The 19,321-nt window shown below is 42.5% G+C and overlaps 1 protein-coding gene across 1 annotated transcript in view; it reads left to right on the forward strand.

The window, feature by feature from the left end:
* Window positions 1-19,321, forward strand: part of LOC122940242 (alpha-2-macroglobulin-like) — a 140,867-nt gene that overhangs the window by 78,441 nt on the left and 43,105 nt on the right. The window contains exons 17-22 of the mRNA XM_044296776.1: window positions 3,354-3,462; window positions 3,974-4,052; window positions 10,781-11,006; window positions 11,786-11,906; window positions 13,174-13,295; window positions 18,231-18,282. Of these exons, the coding sequence (XP_044152711.1) occupies window positions 3,354-3,462; window positions 3,974-4,052; window positions 10,781-11,006; window positions 11,786-11,906; window positions 13,174-13,295; window positions 18,231-18,282 (709 nt within the window). The remainder of the gene's footprint in view (window positions 1-3,353; window positions 3,463-3,973; window positions 4,053-10,780; window positions 11,007-11,785; window positions 11,907-13,173; window positions 13,296-18,230; window positions 18,283-19,321) is intronic.

Genomic DNA, 19,321 nt, shown 5'->3' on the forward strand with positions numbered 1-19,321 from the left:
TGATGACACGTGTTCGGCCCTTTTACTTAGTTCATTGGCTTTATGAGTGTAGGAGTCCCACTACCAGAACAAGCTCAGCTGCAGGCCCTCACATATAATGTTTTAGAGGGTCAGCTCACCTGCAGGCCCTCGCATATAATGTTTTAGAGGGTCAGCTCACCAGCAGGCCCTCACCTACAAACTTTTAGAGGGTCAGCTCACCTGCAGGCCCTCGTATGTAATGTTTTAATGTTTTAGAGGGTCAGCTCACCAGCAGGCCCTCACCTATAATTTTTTAGAGGGTCAGCTTACCAGCAAGCTCTGAACCATAATGTTTTACAGGGTCAGCTCACCAGCATGCTCTCAAGCATAATGTTTTACAGGGTCAGCTCACCAGCAGGCACTCGCCCATCATTTTTTCGATGCTCAGATCAGCAGCAAGCACTCGCCTCTAATGTTTTAGAGAGTCAGCTATGCAGCAGACCCTCACCCATAATGTTTTAGATGGTCAGCTCAGCAGCAGGCCCTCTCCTGTAATGTTTTAGAGGGTCACCAGCAGGTCCTTGCTCCTAATGTTTTTGAGGGTCACCAGCAGGCCATCAATCATAATTTTTCAAAGGTGTATGATGCCCTCCTTTATGTGTAATAAAGGGTGTATTGTAATTTTTGAAAGCCCTTTCACTTAGTGCATAGGCTTTATGAGTGTAGGAGTCCCACTATCTGAACAATTGTACCACAATGTGAATGAGGCCCTCCATTATATGATATACAGGTTGTATCAGAGTGCCTCTTCCTTGTAATTTTTGGCAGCACTTGCACTTTATATAAGTAAATGTTTGCTAACAATCTTTCCTCTGAAATTGTTTTTTTCTTCAGTTTGGTGCGTATTATTGTCAGTCTGTAAAAGTAGCATACTACTCGGACAACATCGTTCCCAGCAGCGACCTGGGAGTCCAAGATGTATCCAGATATTCTCAGCATGCTGTTCCCAAACCATTTCAGTGGTGTTTCCCACAATTTCTGACCTTTTCATGTGAACCAGGCACCCTCCACTCTTCAGAGCATGGGGGTGCCTGGTTTAATGCTCGGGTTCTCCCATTGACTTCCATTGTGCTCAGTAGAGCACCTGAGCATCCTGAGGTGTTCGACCTGAGCACCCGAACACCCGAGCACAAATTTTTAGCCAACAATTAGTAAAATGCAATCATAAAAATAAATAGCCCCCGAAGGTGTACATAGCCTTTAAGACCAGCATGGAAAAGGGGGTTGTGCAGCTAAATCCTAAAATATGTGGCCATCTATAGACTTTATATTCTATAGTCACTAACTATAATCTGAAATCACTAAACAACAAAAGATCATAATTGCCAATTTTCCTGGAACATCTGGGAGACTATTGGAAGAAGGTCATGTATTTTGGACTCTCTGTACCATTCCTGTACTTCCCTCCACTCCAGCCTATACTACACATTCACAGAATTCACAATAGGATACGGGTATCAGTCCACCTGCTTGAGAATTATCGATCAAGGATAGGATCAGGGTATATTCTCCATCAATTAATGTAGTCACCAGACAAGGCACTATCTGTAGTAGACCATATGGTGTGGGTGGTGGACCCTGTTAGTTCCTACCTATCTAAACACAGAGCAACTGCCCTGATAAGTGTGACCCAGTCCAGAACCTTACCATAGTAAGGGCAAAATAGCTTTAAAATGTCCCTAACTTCGTACCCTCCATAACTCGTTTCTGTCTCCAATATAAAGCGTCTTTAAAGAGTATAATTGAAAGTATAATAAAGAAAATAAAATGTAAAAAGCAAAAACAGTAAGTTAATGATAACGAGTGGGGAGAGGGAGATTGGGGATGAAAGACAAAAGAAGGGAGGACATGGTGGCATGAAATGGATATAACTAATGCAGAATGCACAAGGGGATATTAATTTAGTGGAGCAAAGGACCTAATTCCACCTTTAGGTTGAATCAGCTTAAAGTCAAGTCTATTGCCCGTAAAGTGGTAGACGTGGGACTGGTCTGAAGTCTGTAAATTTGGGGTCTATAAGATGGAGGGCCCAGTCTGGAGTCAGTATACAATGTGGTTTGGCCTGAGGTCTGTATATGGGAGTGGTCTGGTGTCTGTATAAAGGCCTTGGTCTGTTTAGGAGGTCTGGACTGTGGTCTATATTCATTTAGGGGGTCAGGTGTGCAGTCTATATTCCTTTTAGGCTGTGCCCAAGAGGGTTATTTCTACCATTAGTAAGTCAAACGCCATCGATTTGGAGCATGTGTGAAAAATTGACCTGTATTTTGTTCCCATATTTGCAATTACCCTGATGTTCCACCTTAAAATTTAGCAAGTAAAGTATTTTCCGGCGTATAAGACGCCTGGGTGTATAAGACAACCCCCAACTTTTCCAGTTAAAATATAGGGTTTGGGCTATACTCGCCGTATAAGACTATGCAACCAGGGGGGTGTGGCTAGGCAGCCGTTCGTGATGGCCGCATGAACGCATAGCTCCGGCACAATCCAAATTCAAGTAAGCCAGTTCCCCTCTCCCAATCCATAAAATCCCTGTCAATTGTGCCCAGCTCCCTTAGTAAACATACCCACGATGCCACGGGGGAAGAAAATCCAAGCCAAGCAGGGCAGGCTGGACTTTTTTTTACTATAATGGAGCAGACACAGCACCGCCTGCCTCAGCCGCCAGAGACCCACCCTCACCGCTCACTGTAGCGGCCCTGACACCCTCCACTCCAGGGCAGCGTGAAGACCACATGAGCGCAAACCACCCGCGCCACTCACCTGCTTGTCCAGCTCATGCTTCAGGATGTTCGATCAGAGCGGGTCCGGCCAGAGTCTCTTCACAGCAGGGACACGTGGAAGCGCAGAATGACTATTCGCTGTTCTGAGATCGTGAAAACTCAGATCCGGTGGTATATTCTAACCTTGAGGCGTTAGACGCCTCGGGGTTAGAATATACCATTGGATCTGAATTTTCACGATCTTACAACAGCGAATAGTGATGTCATAATCTCCAGTCCGGCTTGGAAGTGAGTACCGTAAGTTTCAGCACGCCGTATACCGGCTTATAAGACGACACCCGGCGTATAAGACGACCCCCGACTTTTGAGAAGATTTTCATGTGTTAAAAAGTCATCTTATACGCTGGAAAATATGGTATTCTAATAGCATATTCTTGTCAAATTAAAAAATAATCTCATTTTTCTTTGCTTTTGATAAGCTTCTTTTTTTTTTTCATTTTATAGTTAGCACATACTTTAATGTGTAAACTAAAATACTGTACATGGAGCCTCACAGGTCCATAGAGAAATAAAAGTACGGCTTGATGATTGATTTTTTTTTTTCTTTCACAGAAAAACCATCTAAAGTGTTTTACCAACACTCAGATGAAGGCACCACTGAAATGCCTCACACGTGATTTTGCTCAACGTTCCGCTACTCTAAAGAAAACTGAAAAGAAAGGTAAAGTCATTAATGAGAAACCTCAGATTAGGCCGTCAGTACAGCTTAGCACAATACAAGACTCAAAGGGTTGTCCTCTTTCTGCACTCCATTTATATTAAAAGCTGCAATCTGTATAACTTATGGGGTCATTTATCAAGCTGGTGTAAAGTAGAACTGGCTTAGTTGCCCATAGCAACCAATCAGAGTCCACCTTCCATTTTAGACAGCTCCTTTGGAAAATGAAAGGTAGAATACGATTGGTTGGACTATTATGTGCAAGTATCACTGCAGATAAGAAGTCCCGATCACAATTTATTTCCTTACCGCCCCCATTTCCCTGCTATCAGTGCTCAAAGCAGTGCTGAAATAGACCACCTGGGCTGCACAGCAGTCCTGACAATTTATTTCAGTGCAGCTTTAAACACTGACAGTGGGAGATGGGAAGCAGTATAGAATAAAATATATCAATAAAAGTCTTTCAAATTCAAATGCTTGAATTTTAATGTGATATTTTCATTACATTTACAAGATAATGAGAAAGAGATCCAGAGACGATTTCCTAGAAGATACTTTCCAGACACCTGGCTGTATGAGTTGGTTCCTGTGGGGTGAGTATGCCTCCATTTTAAAGCATACAGTATCTAAAAACTAAAGAAAATCTATCACCATGGTATTGGACTATTATCTCCTGTAATTCATGATTAGTGCAGCAGATAAGGGGTCCAGATCATTATTTATTTATTTATTTATTTTACTACTACACCATAAACCTTAAAGGGAATCTGTCAGCTCCAAAACACCCCCCAAACTAGCATAAGCCGAATATAGTGTAAATGATGGCAAGTCTGGTTATGTAATTTTTATCTTCAAACTCCCTTGCATTCTGACTCTGTGCTCAGCCAAACCAGCAGTAAAATGCACTGAGAGGACTCCCAGGCTCATGCACATAATAGGGAGGACTGAAAGAGGAATTCTCTCAATGCATTTTACTGCTGGATCACAATGTCAGAATGCAAGTGAGTATGAAGATAAAAATTACTGTGCATAATGTTACTGAACTCACTTACTTCGCACACTATACTGCACACCGCTGGGGTGGTATGGAGATGGCAGATTCCCTTTAAGGATTAAGTCAATTTTAATGCCATTGTTTTTGATCTTTTATTCTTGCCTTCTAAGAGACATATTTTTTTTCCGTTAATGTAATTGTACAATTGTATTTTTAAATAGTATCAGTAAGTATTCCATATAATGTATTAGGAAGGGTAACAAAAATATTTGTAGAGTGGAAAGCAAAAAAAGCACAATCATGTCATTTTTTTAGGGAGGCGTTTGCTCTTAAAGGGGTTGTCCAAGTTATATTTATTGATGACCTATCCTCAGGATAGGTCATCAATATCAGATCGGAGGGGGTCCGACACCCGGCACCCCCTCCGATCAGCTGTTTGAAGAGAAGGCGCGCGCCGTGCCAGCACTGCCTCCTCTTCACTGTTTACCTTCTAGTCGTTGCATCTGCAGTGGTGAGCAGGTGTAATTACACCCAAGCCTTCCTATTGAAATGAATGGGACGGCTTGGGTGTAATTACAACTGCTCACCACTGCAGATGCAACGGCTAGAAGGTAAACAGTGAAGAGGAGGCAGTGCTGGCACGGCGCACGCCTTCTCTTCAAACAGCTGATCGGAGGGGGTGCCGGGTGTTGGACCCCCTCCGATCTGATATTGATGACCTATCCTGAAGGATAGGTCATCAATAAATATAAATTGGACAACCCCTTTAAGGCATTCATTGTGTATGAAAAAAATCAGATGGTCAGTACAACTATGGTAATTTAAAATGTACATGTCGTTGTGTTACAACTTTTTTTTATAAAAAAAATTAAACAAAAAGAAAAACAGCTGTTTAATGGCTTGTGCGTTGAGCTTAGTACCATAGTGCACGACATAGTGCGACATTGTGAAGTTTCAGACTTTTCAGATGCAGTGAGATATATATATATATATATATATATATATATATACATATATATATATATATATACATACACACACACATACACACACAGTGAGGAACATAAGTATTTGAACACCCTGCGATTTTGCAAGTTCTCCCACTTAGAGATCATGGAGGGGTCTGAAATTCACATTGTAGGTGCATTCCCACTCTGAGAGACAGGATAAAATAATAATAATAATCAGGAAATCACATTGCATGGTTTTTAAAGAATGTATTTGTCTTGCACTGCTGAACATAAGTATTTGAACACCTGAGGAAAACCAGTGTTAATATTTGGTACAGAAGCCCTTGTTTGCAATTACGGAGGTCAAACATTTTCTGTAGTTCTTGACCAGGTTTGCACACACTGCAACAGGGATTTTGGCCCACTCCTCCACACAGATCTCCTCTAGATCTGTCAGGTTTCAGGGCTGTCGCTGAGCAACATGGAGTTTCAGCTCCCTCAAAAGATGTTCTATTGGATTTAGGTCTGGAGACTGGCTAGGCCACTCCAGAACCTTGATATGCTTCTTACGAAGCCACTCCTAGGTTATCCTGGCTGTGTGCTTCAGGTCGTTGTCATGTTGGAAGACCCAGCCACGACTCATCTTCAATGCTCTGACTGAAGAAAGGAGGTTGTTGCTCAAAATCTCACAATAAATGGCCCCATTCATCCTCTCCTTAATATAGCGCAGTTGTCCTGTCCCCTTCGCAGAAAAGCACCCCCAAAGCATGATGTTACCACCCCCATGTCTCACAGTAGGGATGGTGTTCTTGGGATGCAACTCATCCTTCTTTTTCCTCCAAACATGACGAGTAAAGTTTAGACCAAAAAGTTACACTTTGGTCTCGTCTGACCACATGACTTTATCCCATGCCTCCTCTGGATCATCCAGATGGTCATTGGCAAACTTCAGACGGGCCTGGACATGTGATGACTTGAGCGGGGGAACCTTCCGTGCAATGCAATGATTTGAAACCATGATGGCGTAGTGTTCTACTGACAGTGACCTTTGAAACTGTGGTCCCAGCTCTCTTCATGTCATTGACCAGCTCCTCCCTTGTAGTTCTGGGCTGATTCCTCACCTTTCTTATCATCAGTGATCCCCCATGAGGTGAGATCTTGCATGGAGCCCCAGTCTGAGGGAGACTGACAGTCTTCTTTAGCCTCTTCCATTTTCTAACTATTGCTCCAACAGTTGATCTATGGTATTTACATTTTTACAAAGATCAAAATCCAAAAATGCTCCTCCTATGTCCCAGCGCATGCGCAGACCAGAAAACCGGATCCTGCGATGCAGCAATTTCCAGGACACTTGGTACCGGATCCAACATTAAAACATCTCCATGGAAATTAATGCCGTATCCCACAAGTGCGGCATTGTTCTGGTATTTTGGCCAGAGAAAAAACTGCAAGATGCTGCGTTATATTCTCCAGTCAAATACCATTAAAGTGACAGAACGGAAGACATCCTGAATGGATTGCTTTCCATTCAGATTGCATTAGGACAAAACTGATGCATTTTTTCCGGTATTGAGACCCTTTACTGGATTTCAATACCAGAAAAGAATAATGCTAGTGTGAAAGTCCCCAAAGTTATTTACAATCTCGGCTGCTGCAAACATGTGTCAGTTAATCAGCGTTGACCCACTGGGCCACTGAACTGACTTGGTTTGAGCTACTCCTAAGGGCATTGTCAGGGTGGGTGCCTGGTTTTCACCCTTTCACTCCAGTACTAGGATCTGGACTTTGTTGCAGGGGCCAGCAGGCTGATACCTCTAGGAGTACTTTCCATTCATATGCTTCTTACCCAGGTGGGTAAAGAGACACTGCTGCATGGCACAAAAGGGGCAGGCGAAAGCATGATCTGAGGGCAAGTTGAGGTCAGAACAGGCTGAATTTGTGCATTTGTAAACAGGCGATAGGTCAAGGCAGGTAGCAGGCAGAGGTCAGGATAGGTAACACAGGGTCAATACGGTAAACCGGCAGAGGTCAGGCAGATCATACATACAATAGCACACCTTTGCAGGACTAACCAAGCTGAGAACCTTTTGCTCAAACAGCTTACAATAATGGAAGGCCCTATATATACCCTAGGAGATATTGCCATTGGGTGGGCCCAGATTAGCCTGTACATGTGTTGACAATTAAAGATCAAGGTAGAGTGTTTGTGTCTTATGGGAGTGAGCACTAGGAAGCAGATAAGAAGGGCCAGGAGCAGCTTGAACTGTGGCGCAGTGGGGAGAGTGGGGACCCCAGCAGCTGTGCCCTCGTGGAGAGAAGAGATAACACAGCTGGCACACCCAACGTATGAAGCAATCTTAGTTCTTCGCCTACTCATTTAATTCCCTTTCGAACTATTATATGCATTTCTTATCTGTGCAGAGAATTTTTTTATTTTTTTTTATAGAAGACTGATGTATTTTAGCTCTGCAGAGTCCACCATCACTGGGAACAAACTGCTTTTTGAATATACAGAGTTAGGTCTTTTTTCTTCAGTATGCTCTCCGCATTTTTTGCAGTTAGTTCACTGACCCAATCATCTCTACATTACAATATTAGTTGGTTGCAGGACAACCATTGTATGCTGAAACCATTGTAAGGCTACTTTCACATTAGCGTTTTTTGTGGATCGGTCATGGATCTGCAAGAACGCTTCCTTTTACAATAATACAACCGCATGCATCCGTCATGAACGGATCTGGTTGTATTATGTCTTCTATAGCCATGACGGATCTGTCTTGAACACCATTGAAAGTCAATAGGGGACAGAGCAGTTTTCTATTGTGCCAGATTGTGTTAGAGAAAACGGATCGGTCCCCATTGACTTACATTGTGTATCAGGATGGATCCGTCTCGCTCCACATCCCAGTATTTGACAGACAGGTGTACGCCTACAAAGAGTGGAATGTTGACTGAACAGAGGCAAACTGATGCATTCTGAGCGGATCATTTTCCATTCAGAATGCATTAGGGCAAAACTGATCGATCTTGGACCGCTTTTGAGAGCCCATGACGGATCTCAGAAACAGAAAGCCAAAACGCTAGTGTGAAAGTAGCCTAAGGGTACTTTCACACTAGCATTATTCTTTTCCGGTATTGAAATCTGGTAAAGGGTCTCAATACCGGAAAAAAACGCATCCGTTTTGTCCTAATGCATTCTGAATGGAAAGCAATCTGTTCAGTATGCATCAGGGTGTCTTCCGTTCCGTCCCTTTCTCGTTATTTGACTGTATTTTGATATTTGTGAAAATGTAAATACCGGATCCGTTATTCTGGATGCGGAAAAAATAGGTAATCAGTTTGTATTCAGTTTTCAGGATCCGGCAGGCAGTTCTGGCAACGGACCTGCCTGCCGGATTCCAATAATGCTAGTGTGAAAGTACCCTAATTTGTGTAATCAGATTCAAAGCTCCAAAATGGCATCCAAGATAAAAGAAAATTAAAATTTAAGAAAAATAAGCAGATAACTAAGACAGTTAAAACAAGTCCTTACATATAACAGTCAGGAATAGCTGCTAACAAGTAACTAATAAAACTATTTCACCAGAGAAATTGATTTGATGGGTCTAAGTCTGAGGCATTGTATGTTTCTGACAATGGTCAAAAAAGACCATTGAATCCTGAGGGATTACTACAGGGAGTGCAGAATTATTACGCAAGTTGTATTTTTGAGGATTAATTTTATTATTGAACAACAACCATGTTCTCAATGAACCCAAAAAACTCATTAATATCAAAACTGAATATTTTTGGAAGTAGTTTTTAGTTTGTTTTTAGTTTTAGCTATTTTAGAGGGATATCTGTGTGTGCAGGTGACTATTACTGTGCATAATTATTAGGCAACTTAACAAAAAACAAATATATACCCATTTCAATTATTTATTTTTACCAGTGAAACCAATATAACATCTCAACATTCACAAATAAACATTTCTGACATTCAAAAACAAAACAAAAACAAATCAGTGACCAATATAGCCACCTTTCTTTGCAAGGACACTCAAAAGCCTGCCATCCATGGATTCTGTCAGTGCTTTGATCTGTTCACCATCAACATTGCGTGCAGCAGCAACCACAGCCTCCCAGACACTGTTCAGAGAGGTGTACTGTTTTCCCTCCTTGTAAATCTCACATTTGATGATGGACCACAGGTTCTCAATGGGGTTCAGATCAGGTGAACAAGGAGGCCATGTCATTAGATTTTCTTCTTTTATACCCTTTCTTGCCAGCCACGCTGTGGAGTACTTGGACGCGTGTGATGGAGCATTGTCCTGCATGAAAATCATGTTTTTCTTGAAGGATGCAGACTTCTTCCTGTACCACTGCTTGAAGAAGGTGTCTTCCAGAAACTGGCAGTAGGACTGGGAGTTGAGCTTGACTCCATCCTCAACCCGAAAAGGCCCCACAAGCTCATCTTTGATGATACTAGCCCAAACCAGTACTCCACCTCCACCTTGCTGGCGTCTGAGTCGGACTGGAGCTCTCTGCCCTTTACCAATCCAGCCATCTGGCCCATCAAGACTCACTCTCATTTCATCAGTCCATGAAACCTTAGAAAAATCAGTCTTGAGATATTTCTTGGCCCAGTCTTGACGTTTCAGCTTGTGTGTCTTGTTCAGTGGTGGTCGTCTTTCAGCCTTTCTTACCTTGGCCATGTCTCTGAGTATTGCACACCTTGTGCTTTTGGGCACTCCAGTGATGTTGCAGCTCTGAAATATGGCCAAACTGGTGGCAAGTGGCATCTTGGCAGCTGCACGCTTGACTTTTCTCAGTTCATGGGCAGTTATTTTGCGCCTTGGTTTTTCCACACGCTTCTTGCGACCCTGTTGACTATTTTGAATGAAACGCTTGATTGTTTAATGATCACGCTTCAGAAGCTTTGCAATTTTAAGAGTGCTGCATCCCTCTGCAAGATATCTCACTATTTTTGACTTTTCTGAGCCTGTCAAGTCCTTCTTTTCACCCATTTTGCCAAAGGAAAGGAAGTTGCCTAATAATTATGCACACCTGACATAGGGTGTTGATGTCATTAGACCACACCCCTTCTCATTACAGAGATGCACATCACCTAATATGCTTAATTGGTAGTAGGCTTTCGAGCCTATACAGCTTGGAGTAAGACAACATGCATAAAGAGGATGATGTGGTCAAAATACTCATTTGCCTAATAATTCTGCACTCCCTGTATATACAGACTTTTACTGATCCCATCGAGTTCAGAATAGATATTGTGGTTTTATTTATTTGCATGGATTTATTCCAGCATATAGCTTACATTACATATGTTTATTAAATCTGATATTGCTTAATTTATTCCTGCTTGAAATTTGTGTTACAGCTCAGATGGACACACTGTACTGAATCTAACTACACCAGACAGTATCACTAAGTGGGTGACTGATGCTGTCTGCTTTGCAAAGTCTGGTGTTGCCAGTGTCAAGGATGTTGAGCTTACCGCCTTCCAAACTTACTTCATTGACCTGATTGTCCCCTACTATGTTATACAAGGAGAGAAATTTACCATACAAGCTGTGGTCTACAGCTATGCAAAGAAATGTATTCTGGTAAGAATAATTATATAGTAACTTAGAGATAAGCCAAGTATTGAAAAATTCTATTCAGCTACTTTGCCGAATCCTAAACAAAATTATCTTTGTGATGAATTACTTTGTTGCGAAGCGCATTACTTTGTAACTAATGGATGCAATGACAAAGATCGGCGATTGCGCCACTCCCTGTTATTGTATCCCTTAGATGCCTTGTATATAGCTGACAGGCCTTGAGATTGTATTACAACTGCAGATGCATACAGATAAGGATGGGTTCACATCTTCTTTATGGATTTGGTTATGGCTTTCCGGAAAATAACGAAATCCATAAAACGAAAGCCTTTAAGAGGCATTTCGTTTTGCTTTCCGTCATAATAGAAGGCTATGGGAATCATAACGGATCCGTCTGGTTCCCGTTATGCAAGACGGAAAACAAAGTCCTGTCGGGACTTTTTTTCCGTTCTGCATAATGGAAACCAGACAGATCTGTTATGATTTCCGTAGCCTTCTATTATGACAGAAAGCAAAACTGATCCGTCCTTCCGTCGTTTGGATTCCACCCCACAACAGCCAATTCTTTGCAACCCCCCTCCTCCCATGCAACCCCCACTACTGTGGCTAGTCAAGATTTTAGTCCTCATCCTTGATGGACCCCTTCTGAGTTTGGGCCCCAAAGTAGTCTCCTCCCCTGCTTCCCCTACAGTTCCGCCACTAATCACCTGACAGATTCCTTTTAGAATTGTATTATTTTGTACTTCTGAAATATATTTCCATTTGCTTTATCATTACAACAGATTGTCACCTCATTGGCTGATTCTGAAGACCTTATAACAGTCAAAGATAAGGAGCAGGCCAGATGTGTCTGTGGGGGGCATTCACACAGCTTCACCTGGGATGTCTCAGCCAAAAAACCAAGTAAACAATTATTTCTTCATTTAAATTTCTTACAATAAAAATCTTAGATTTTTGTTTAGTTATTCATACAATGAAGTTGTAGGTTTTTCCACCTAGTAGGTGGGTAAAATATTGTCTAAGGCCTCATGCACACGACCGTTTTTTTTTAAGGTCCGCAAAAATGGGGTCTGTAGGTCCGTGATCCGTGACAGTTTTTTCGTCCGTGGGTCTTCCTTGTTTTTTGGAGGATCCACGGACATGAAAAATGAAAAAAAAATCGAAGTCAAGTTTGCCATTGAAATGATAGGAAAAAACGGACACGGATCATGGACACGGATCACGGACACGGATGACAATCTTGTGTGCATCCGTGATTTTTCACGGACCCATTGACTTGAATGGGTACGTGAACCGTTGGCCGTGAAAAAAATAGGACAGGTCATAATTTTTTTTCACGGCCAGGAAACACGGATCACGGATGCGGCTGACAAACGGTGCATTTTCCGATTTTTCCACGGACCCATTGAAAGTCAATGGGTCCGTGAAAAAAAACGGAAAACGGAACAACGGCCACGGATGCACACAACGGTCGTGTGCATGAGGCCTTAGGGTCATGCACATAGTAGAAGCAGAAGCCAAAGCACAAAGACGGTTACAGAGATTATACCTCCTTAATATGGAGCTTTAGGGCTTCTGTGTGCTGCCTTACAGAAGTGCGTACAGAACTTCATAGAGCATGTCACATTTTTCCCCCATCAGGTTTCTATGGAATCCAACAGATAAAAAAACATGCTTTCATGGGTGTATGCAAAAGTACATGGTGAAATTTATTAAACTCTTCAACCCTTTAAAAGGGTTTGTCCAGGATTTTGATAGGCTATCTCTAGAACAGGCCGTCAATATCAGATTGGCCCTGGTCCGACAACTCAAGAGATTAGTTGTAGCTCTTGTGACAGAACTGTACAGCTCCATCCAGTGTGTAGTAGGTGAAGTTGGGAACCGCAGCACTGCTCCCACCGAAGGGAATATTATTTCTTCATATTCGAATATTTGAAATTACGAATATATATCACTATATTCTAAATATTCGCGAATTCTCGAAGTGCCGATATTCGCAATAAAAATTTGCAATTCGAATATTCGTGATCAAGACTACTCCACCTTTCTTTTTCCAAAAGAGGTCTGAAAAATGAAAGGTGAAATCCAAATATTATAAAAATAAAATACTCCATAATGTATTTTTTTTATTTTATTTGATATTAAAAGTGTCATGATTTTCACCTTTCAGAGACACTAAAGATTCAGGTTGACAGTGGCTCTCTAGAAGTGGAAGGTGATTGTACCCAAGATGCTCTTCTGATAGGAAAGGACCACCGAAAGGACTCTGTGGAGAAAACCATTGTGGTCAAGGTGAGGCACATTTAACCACAATGTGATGTGTACAGTATAAGTGCTGGAAGGTGTGTATATTCCACCCAGTTACCTCAGCTGGGTGAGATAACTGAATTTCAGAAAGCTGCAGTAGTTTCAGCAAAGTGTGGTTTGCTGAGACAGTTTTGTCTAGATCAGGGATCAGCAACCTTCGGCACTCCAGCTGCTGTGAAACTATAACTCCCAGCATGCACAATTACTCTGCTATTCTTGTAACTCCCATAGAAGTGAAAGGAGGATTCTGGGAGTTGTAGTTTCAGAAAAGCTGGAGTGCCAGAGGTTGCTGATCCCTGGTCTAAATGTTGTTCTGGGTTGGATTTTATGTGGAATGGGGATAGGTTTGGTATTGGGATCTGCCAGTCCACACCCTTTGACTACATGTATTGTCTTTTGCCAGAGGTGATCGCAAGTGAGGCCTGATGCTGTAATCAAGGAGGGATAAAACAACCCTCTGTGTATGGCTTGGAGGGAGAAAGGCTGAGGAATCCTGAAAGGCTCTGTGTGGTCTCAGCCAGGGGGGCTGAGGGGTCACAGGGCTTTGTAAAGCCTGAAGTTTGTGGGGCCCAGCGACGCCTACGGAAAGAGGGTCGCACAGTCAGAGTCGGAAGGACTTCTGGACCATCTCCCCCCAAGGGTGCTGGTGTGGTCACAGCCTGGAGGCTGCTGGACCATATATAGCTGAGGAAGATGGATCTAATCCAGTGTGTGAATGGTGTTTTATAGGTGAGGTAGAGACAACACGTGTATTAGGTAGAGCCCAGACGGGCAGGTGTTTATTTTCGATGTTTATGTGTGTGATGGTGCTGAAGTGCCAAAATAAAGCACCTTTTGGACTTGAACCCTATTTTCAGAGGAGAAGTCTATGATTTCGACCCCCTGAGAGAGAGTGATCCCTTAATATATATATATATATACAGGTCCTTCCAAAAAAATTAGCATATTCGGATAAAGTTTATTATTTTCTGTAATGTACTGATAAACATTAGACTTTCATATATTTTAGATTCATTACACACCAACTGAAGTAGTTCAAGCCTTTTATTGTTTTAATATTGATGATTTTGGCATACAGCTCATGAAAACCCAAAATTCCTATCTAAAAAAATTAGCATATCATGAAAAGGTTCTCTAAACGAGCTATTAACCTAATCATCTGAATCAACTAATTAACTCTAAACACCTGCAAAAGATTCCTGAGGCTTTTAAAAACTCCCAGCCTGGTTCATTAATCAAAACGGCAATCATGGGTAAGACTGCCGACCTGACTGCTGTCCAGAAGGCCATCATTGACACCCTCAAGCAAGAGGGTAAGACACAGAAAGACATTTCTGAACGAATAGGCTGTTCCCAGAGTGCTGTATCAAGGCACCTCAGTGGGAAGTCTGTGGGAAGGAAAAAGTGTGGCAGAAAACGCTGCACAGCGAGAAGAGGTGACCAGACCCTGAGGAAGATTGTGGAGAAAGACCGATTCCAGACCTTGGGGGACCTGCGGAAGCAGTGGACTGAGTCTGGAGTAGAAACATCCAGAGCCACCGTGTACAGGCGTGTGCAGGAAATGGGCTACAGGTGCTGCATTCCCCAGGTCAAGCCACTTTTGAACCAGAAACAGTGGCAGAAGCGCCTGACCTGGGCTACAGAGAAGCAGCACTGGACTGTTGCTCAGTGGTCCAAAGTACTTTTTTCGAATGAAAGCAAATTTTGCATGTCATTCGGAAATCAAGGTGCCAGAGTCTGGAGGAAGACTAGGGGGAGGGAAATGCCAAAATGCCTGAAGTCCAGTGTCAAGTACCCACAGTCAGTGATGGTCTGGGGTGCCATGTCAGCTGCTGGTGTTGGTCCACTGTGTTTTATCAAGGGCAGGGTCAATGCAGCTAGCTATCAGGAGATTTTGGAGCACTTCATGCTTCCATCTGCTGAAAAGCTTTATGGAGATGAAGATTTCATTTTTCAGCACGACCTGGCACCTGCTCACAGTGCCAAAACCACTGGTAAATGGTTTACTGACCATGGTATTACTGTGCTCAATTGGCCTGCCAACTCTCCTGACCTGAACCTCATAGAGAATCTGTGGGATATTGGGAAGAGAAAGTTGAGAGACGCAAGACCCAACACTCTGGATGAGCTTAAGGCCGCTATCGAAGCCTCCTGGGCCTCCATAACACCTCAGCAGTGCCACAGGCTGATTGCCTCCATGCCACGCCGCATTGAAGCAGTCATTTCTGCAAAAGGATTCCCGACCAAGTATTGAGTGCAGAACTGAACATAATTATTTGAAGGTTGACTTTTTTTGTATTAAAAACACTTTTCTTTTATTGGTCGGATGAAATATGCAAATTTTTTTAGATAGGAAATTTGGGTTTTCATGAGCTGTATGCCAAAATCATCAATATTAAAACAATAAAAGGCTTGAACTAATTCAGTTGGTGTGTAATGAATCTAAAATATATTAAAGTCTAATGTTTATCAGTACATTACAGAAAATAATGAACTTTATGCAAATTTTTTGAGAAGGACCTGTATATATCCAGGAAAATGTAACAAAAAATTATTGTGTCATTATGTCCCCTTTTAGGTACAGTTGTTTTTTTAGGGGACATACAGCATATGGTCGCTGGGGACGGGTCTAGAAGCTGTATGCGAGATAGTGGTAGCAGTCTTTATTATTTTATTTTTATGTTTTGTCTTCATTTATTTATTGTTGTTAATTCACATTGTGAATAAGGTCCCCATCCCCATAAGGTCATATAAGACTTAGTTATTTAACGTATTGCTTTATTTTTTCTATTGTCAATTTCTTATGTAAATGGGAATGACATATTATTCCCAGTTACAGTGGAATACAACCTATGGTCTGCTGAGTACCAGCAGCACCAGCACTTACCTAGCACCAGGCAATCACATGATTGCCAAGACAAGAGCAGGAGACATCATTCTGCTTCCTGATATGCATATATGGCCCTCATTGAGAGCTTTGTATATGGAATGTCAGGTTTGGGGTGGCCCCAACACTACACTGGGTGCCACAGACACCGTTGAGGTGCCTCCATGTGTTGCTGCTTTCTAGAAGGGATGGTAAGGTGTGGTGCACCCCAAAGGGAAATAAGTCCAGAGAGTCAGCGACTGCAGTAAACCAGTGTGCTTCATTACTGGAGGAATTCAGGTGCAAAATAATACAGGCAAGGCATAATGCCTTAAAAGACACAGGGTTAATGATGTCAATAATCTCATAATGGCCAATAAATCGAGGTGTAAGTTTACCCGGAGGTATCTTAAGGCGCAAATTCTATATAGTGATCACCTGGAAGTCAGGGGCCTAGGGGCTTACTAGGGCTATTTTTATATAGGGTAAGGTTCCGGATGGGGTCGCTCTTATCAGGGCGGTTAGTCTGTGGTTAGGCTGTCAGGGCCAGAATAGCACCCTCCTGTAGGGCAATATCAGGGACAGTTCTTTGCCCACCCTGTCCTTCAATACCACATCATCATCTAGCCCAGGGATAGATGTTTTTTGCCTTCCCTCCGGGATTCATGGTGTGCACTGGAACCCCCTGGATTGTGGTAGGACATATGGTTTCTGATTTAGTGCCGCCGAGCACTTGTTATTGCCTACCACATCTATGCTTTTTGCTTAACTTTAATAATTTATTTTCATTTTGAAGGATATCTTTTCCATTCACACTCCCGCAAAATGGGTCCGCATCCGTTCCACAATTTTGCGGAACGGGTGCAGACCCATTCATTTTCAATGGGGCCGGAATGTGCTGTCCGCATCCACATTTGCGGATCCACACTTCCGCATCCATGCTTCCGTTTCCGAAAAAAAAATAGAACATGTCCTATTCTTGTCTGCAATTGCTGTCAAGATTAGGCATTTTCTATCATAGTGCCAGCGATGTGCGGTACGCAAATTGCGGAATGCACATTGCCGGTGTCCGTGTTTTGCGACACCGGCAAAACACGGACGTGTGAATGGACCCTCATAGTAACATTATTAAAGGTTAAGTTTTATCTTTATGTATATTCTAATGGATTGCCTTCCTTGTACAATGTTATAATATACTTTCTATGTTAGCTCTGAAGCTATGTCTTATAGCTTCAGAGCACAGGGGAGCACAGCTCCGGGTGCCCAGCTCCTCTACTCCCACTATATACAAACAGAGCGCCAGCCACTCAGATTTTTTTCCTCCCTGGCAGCAGCTCCAATGTGTTTGGCGTGGTTACATAGCATAACCATGCCTCTATGCAAATATTCAACACACACCCCCAACTCTTCTACTATAAAACAAGCTCCCTTTGAGCGGTGATTTCACCACATCATGCAGAACGTGTGTCTACTCAGGGCTCGGGACGAGGAGTGCCGGGGCCCCAGCCTTCCCTTGTTGGCACACACTGCTCAGTGGCCACCTCCCCCCCCCCAGGAACAGTGGGCCTGGCACTTGCCCGGGTATGCCGGGTGCTGGCGCCTGCCCTGCCTATTACCCAGGCTGTTTTCTACCACTGTCCCTAGCACTTGCTGACGTCTCTCCCTGCAGTACACTGGAAAATGACTGAATTCAAGATGGCTGAGGGTATTTATAGGGCTGTGACATCACAGGGCTGGCTGGCTGCTGATTGGCTGCATGCATGGCATTGTGGGTGATCCCTTGTTCCCAGAGTTCCTTGCTTCATGTCCTAACATATGCAGCAGCCATTTTAGGAAAAAATTGAATTATCTAATAATTCCTGAAATTCGGATCGAATTCCACTTCATCAACTTCGATTCGCTCATCTCTACCGGCCATGTGTCCTAGCTACTACATGTCTTTAGTACAGTCTGGAATAGAACAATTCACAAAAAGATCTCTCTGCTGAAATACAGTGGGCTAAACATATATGATCTGTACTGCTTCTAAAATGTATTGTTCCTTTTTTTTTTAGCCAAAAGGATATGAAGAGGAGATTGCACAGACATTCCTTATTTTACCATCAGGTAATCATAAACCAAAACATAAACGGGAACAGTTACAAATGTCGAGCATCCAGGATGTTAATGTACTTGTTCACAGCCATTCATGACCAGACACAGTCTTCTTTTTAAGTACGAGCTCCTGCAAAAGCTAGAATTGTTTTTTATTCCTCTATGTAATAATTTTTTTGCGGTGATACAAAAGGCTTTATTTGTAGGTCATTGTTTTTTTAAGCTTTTTTACAAAAAAATGTAATGCATGAGAAAATCTAAAACAGGGAAAATCTATTTTTCTAATTTTTTCTATATTTTTTTAATAGCGCAAAATACAACTGAAATATGAGATATATAATACTTATTGACATACTTACCAACTCTACAGTTGATAAATTAGGGACGTGCCGCCAGAAATGCCCCCCCCCCCCCCCCCCTCCAACAGTGGGGAACTACCCATATACTTAAGCAACATATATTTTCAGTCTGAATTTGCAGGGACAGAATATTGGGGATTGTTCTTGCAAATTCTGGACTTTTACCAACTATGAATCTAGCGATAGTGAAGACGGGGACAGTAGTAAACCATCTCTGCCTTCTCTTGGGGATCCCTGGGCCTGGCTGTGATATCAAACTCCTTGCTTCTGCAGCTGCAAACTCTGCAAGGATGTTCATAAAGTTATATGTTAACAGATATGTATGCCAGAAAATGTCCAAATGTCCATGCCATACATACGGTAGAACACAAATGTGGTGTTCTCTTAAACTAAGATTTTCTACAGTTAATCCTTTAAAAGGGTTGATATTGTCATAGTACCATGAGCAGTGGAGGCCGGACTATTAAGCTCAACTCTCGACACAGCTCAACCCTCGACCAAGCTCTTTATCTTCTAGAGCAACAACAGATCCCTACTGACATTGATGGCATACCCTGACAACATGGCCAACCCCCTGTCCATATCATATGTTTTATTATGGCATATAGTTGTCCGATAGGTGGGCTTCTTACCAGTGGACTCAAGCTATTTGTGTATTACATGGCTGGCCATTGCAGGGGTAAACTCTGTCT

This window comes from Bufo gargarizans, chromosome 6 (genome assembly GCF_014858855.1).
Source record: "Bufo gargarizans isolate SCDJY-AF-19 chromosome 6, ASM1485885v1, whole genome shotgun sequence".
In the NCBI taxonomy this organism is placed as follows: Eukaryota; Metazoa; Chordata; class Amphibia; order Anura; family Bufonidae; genus Bufo; species Bufo gargarizans.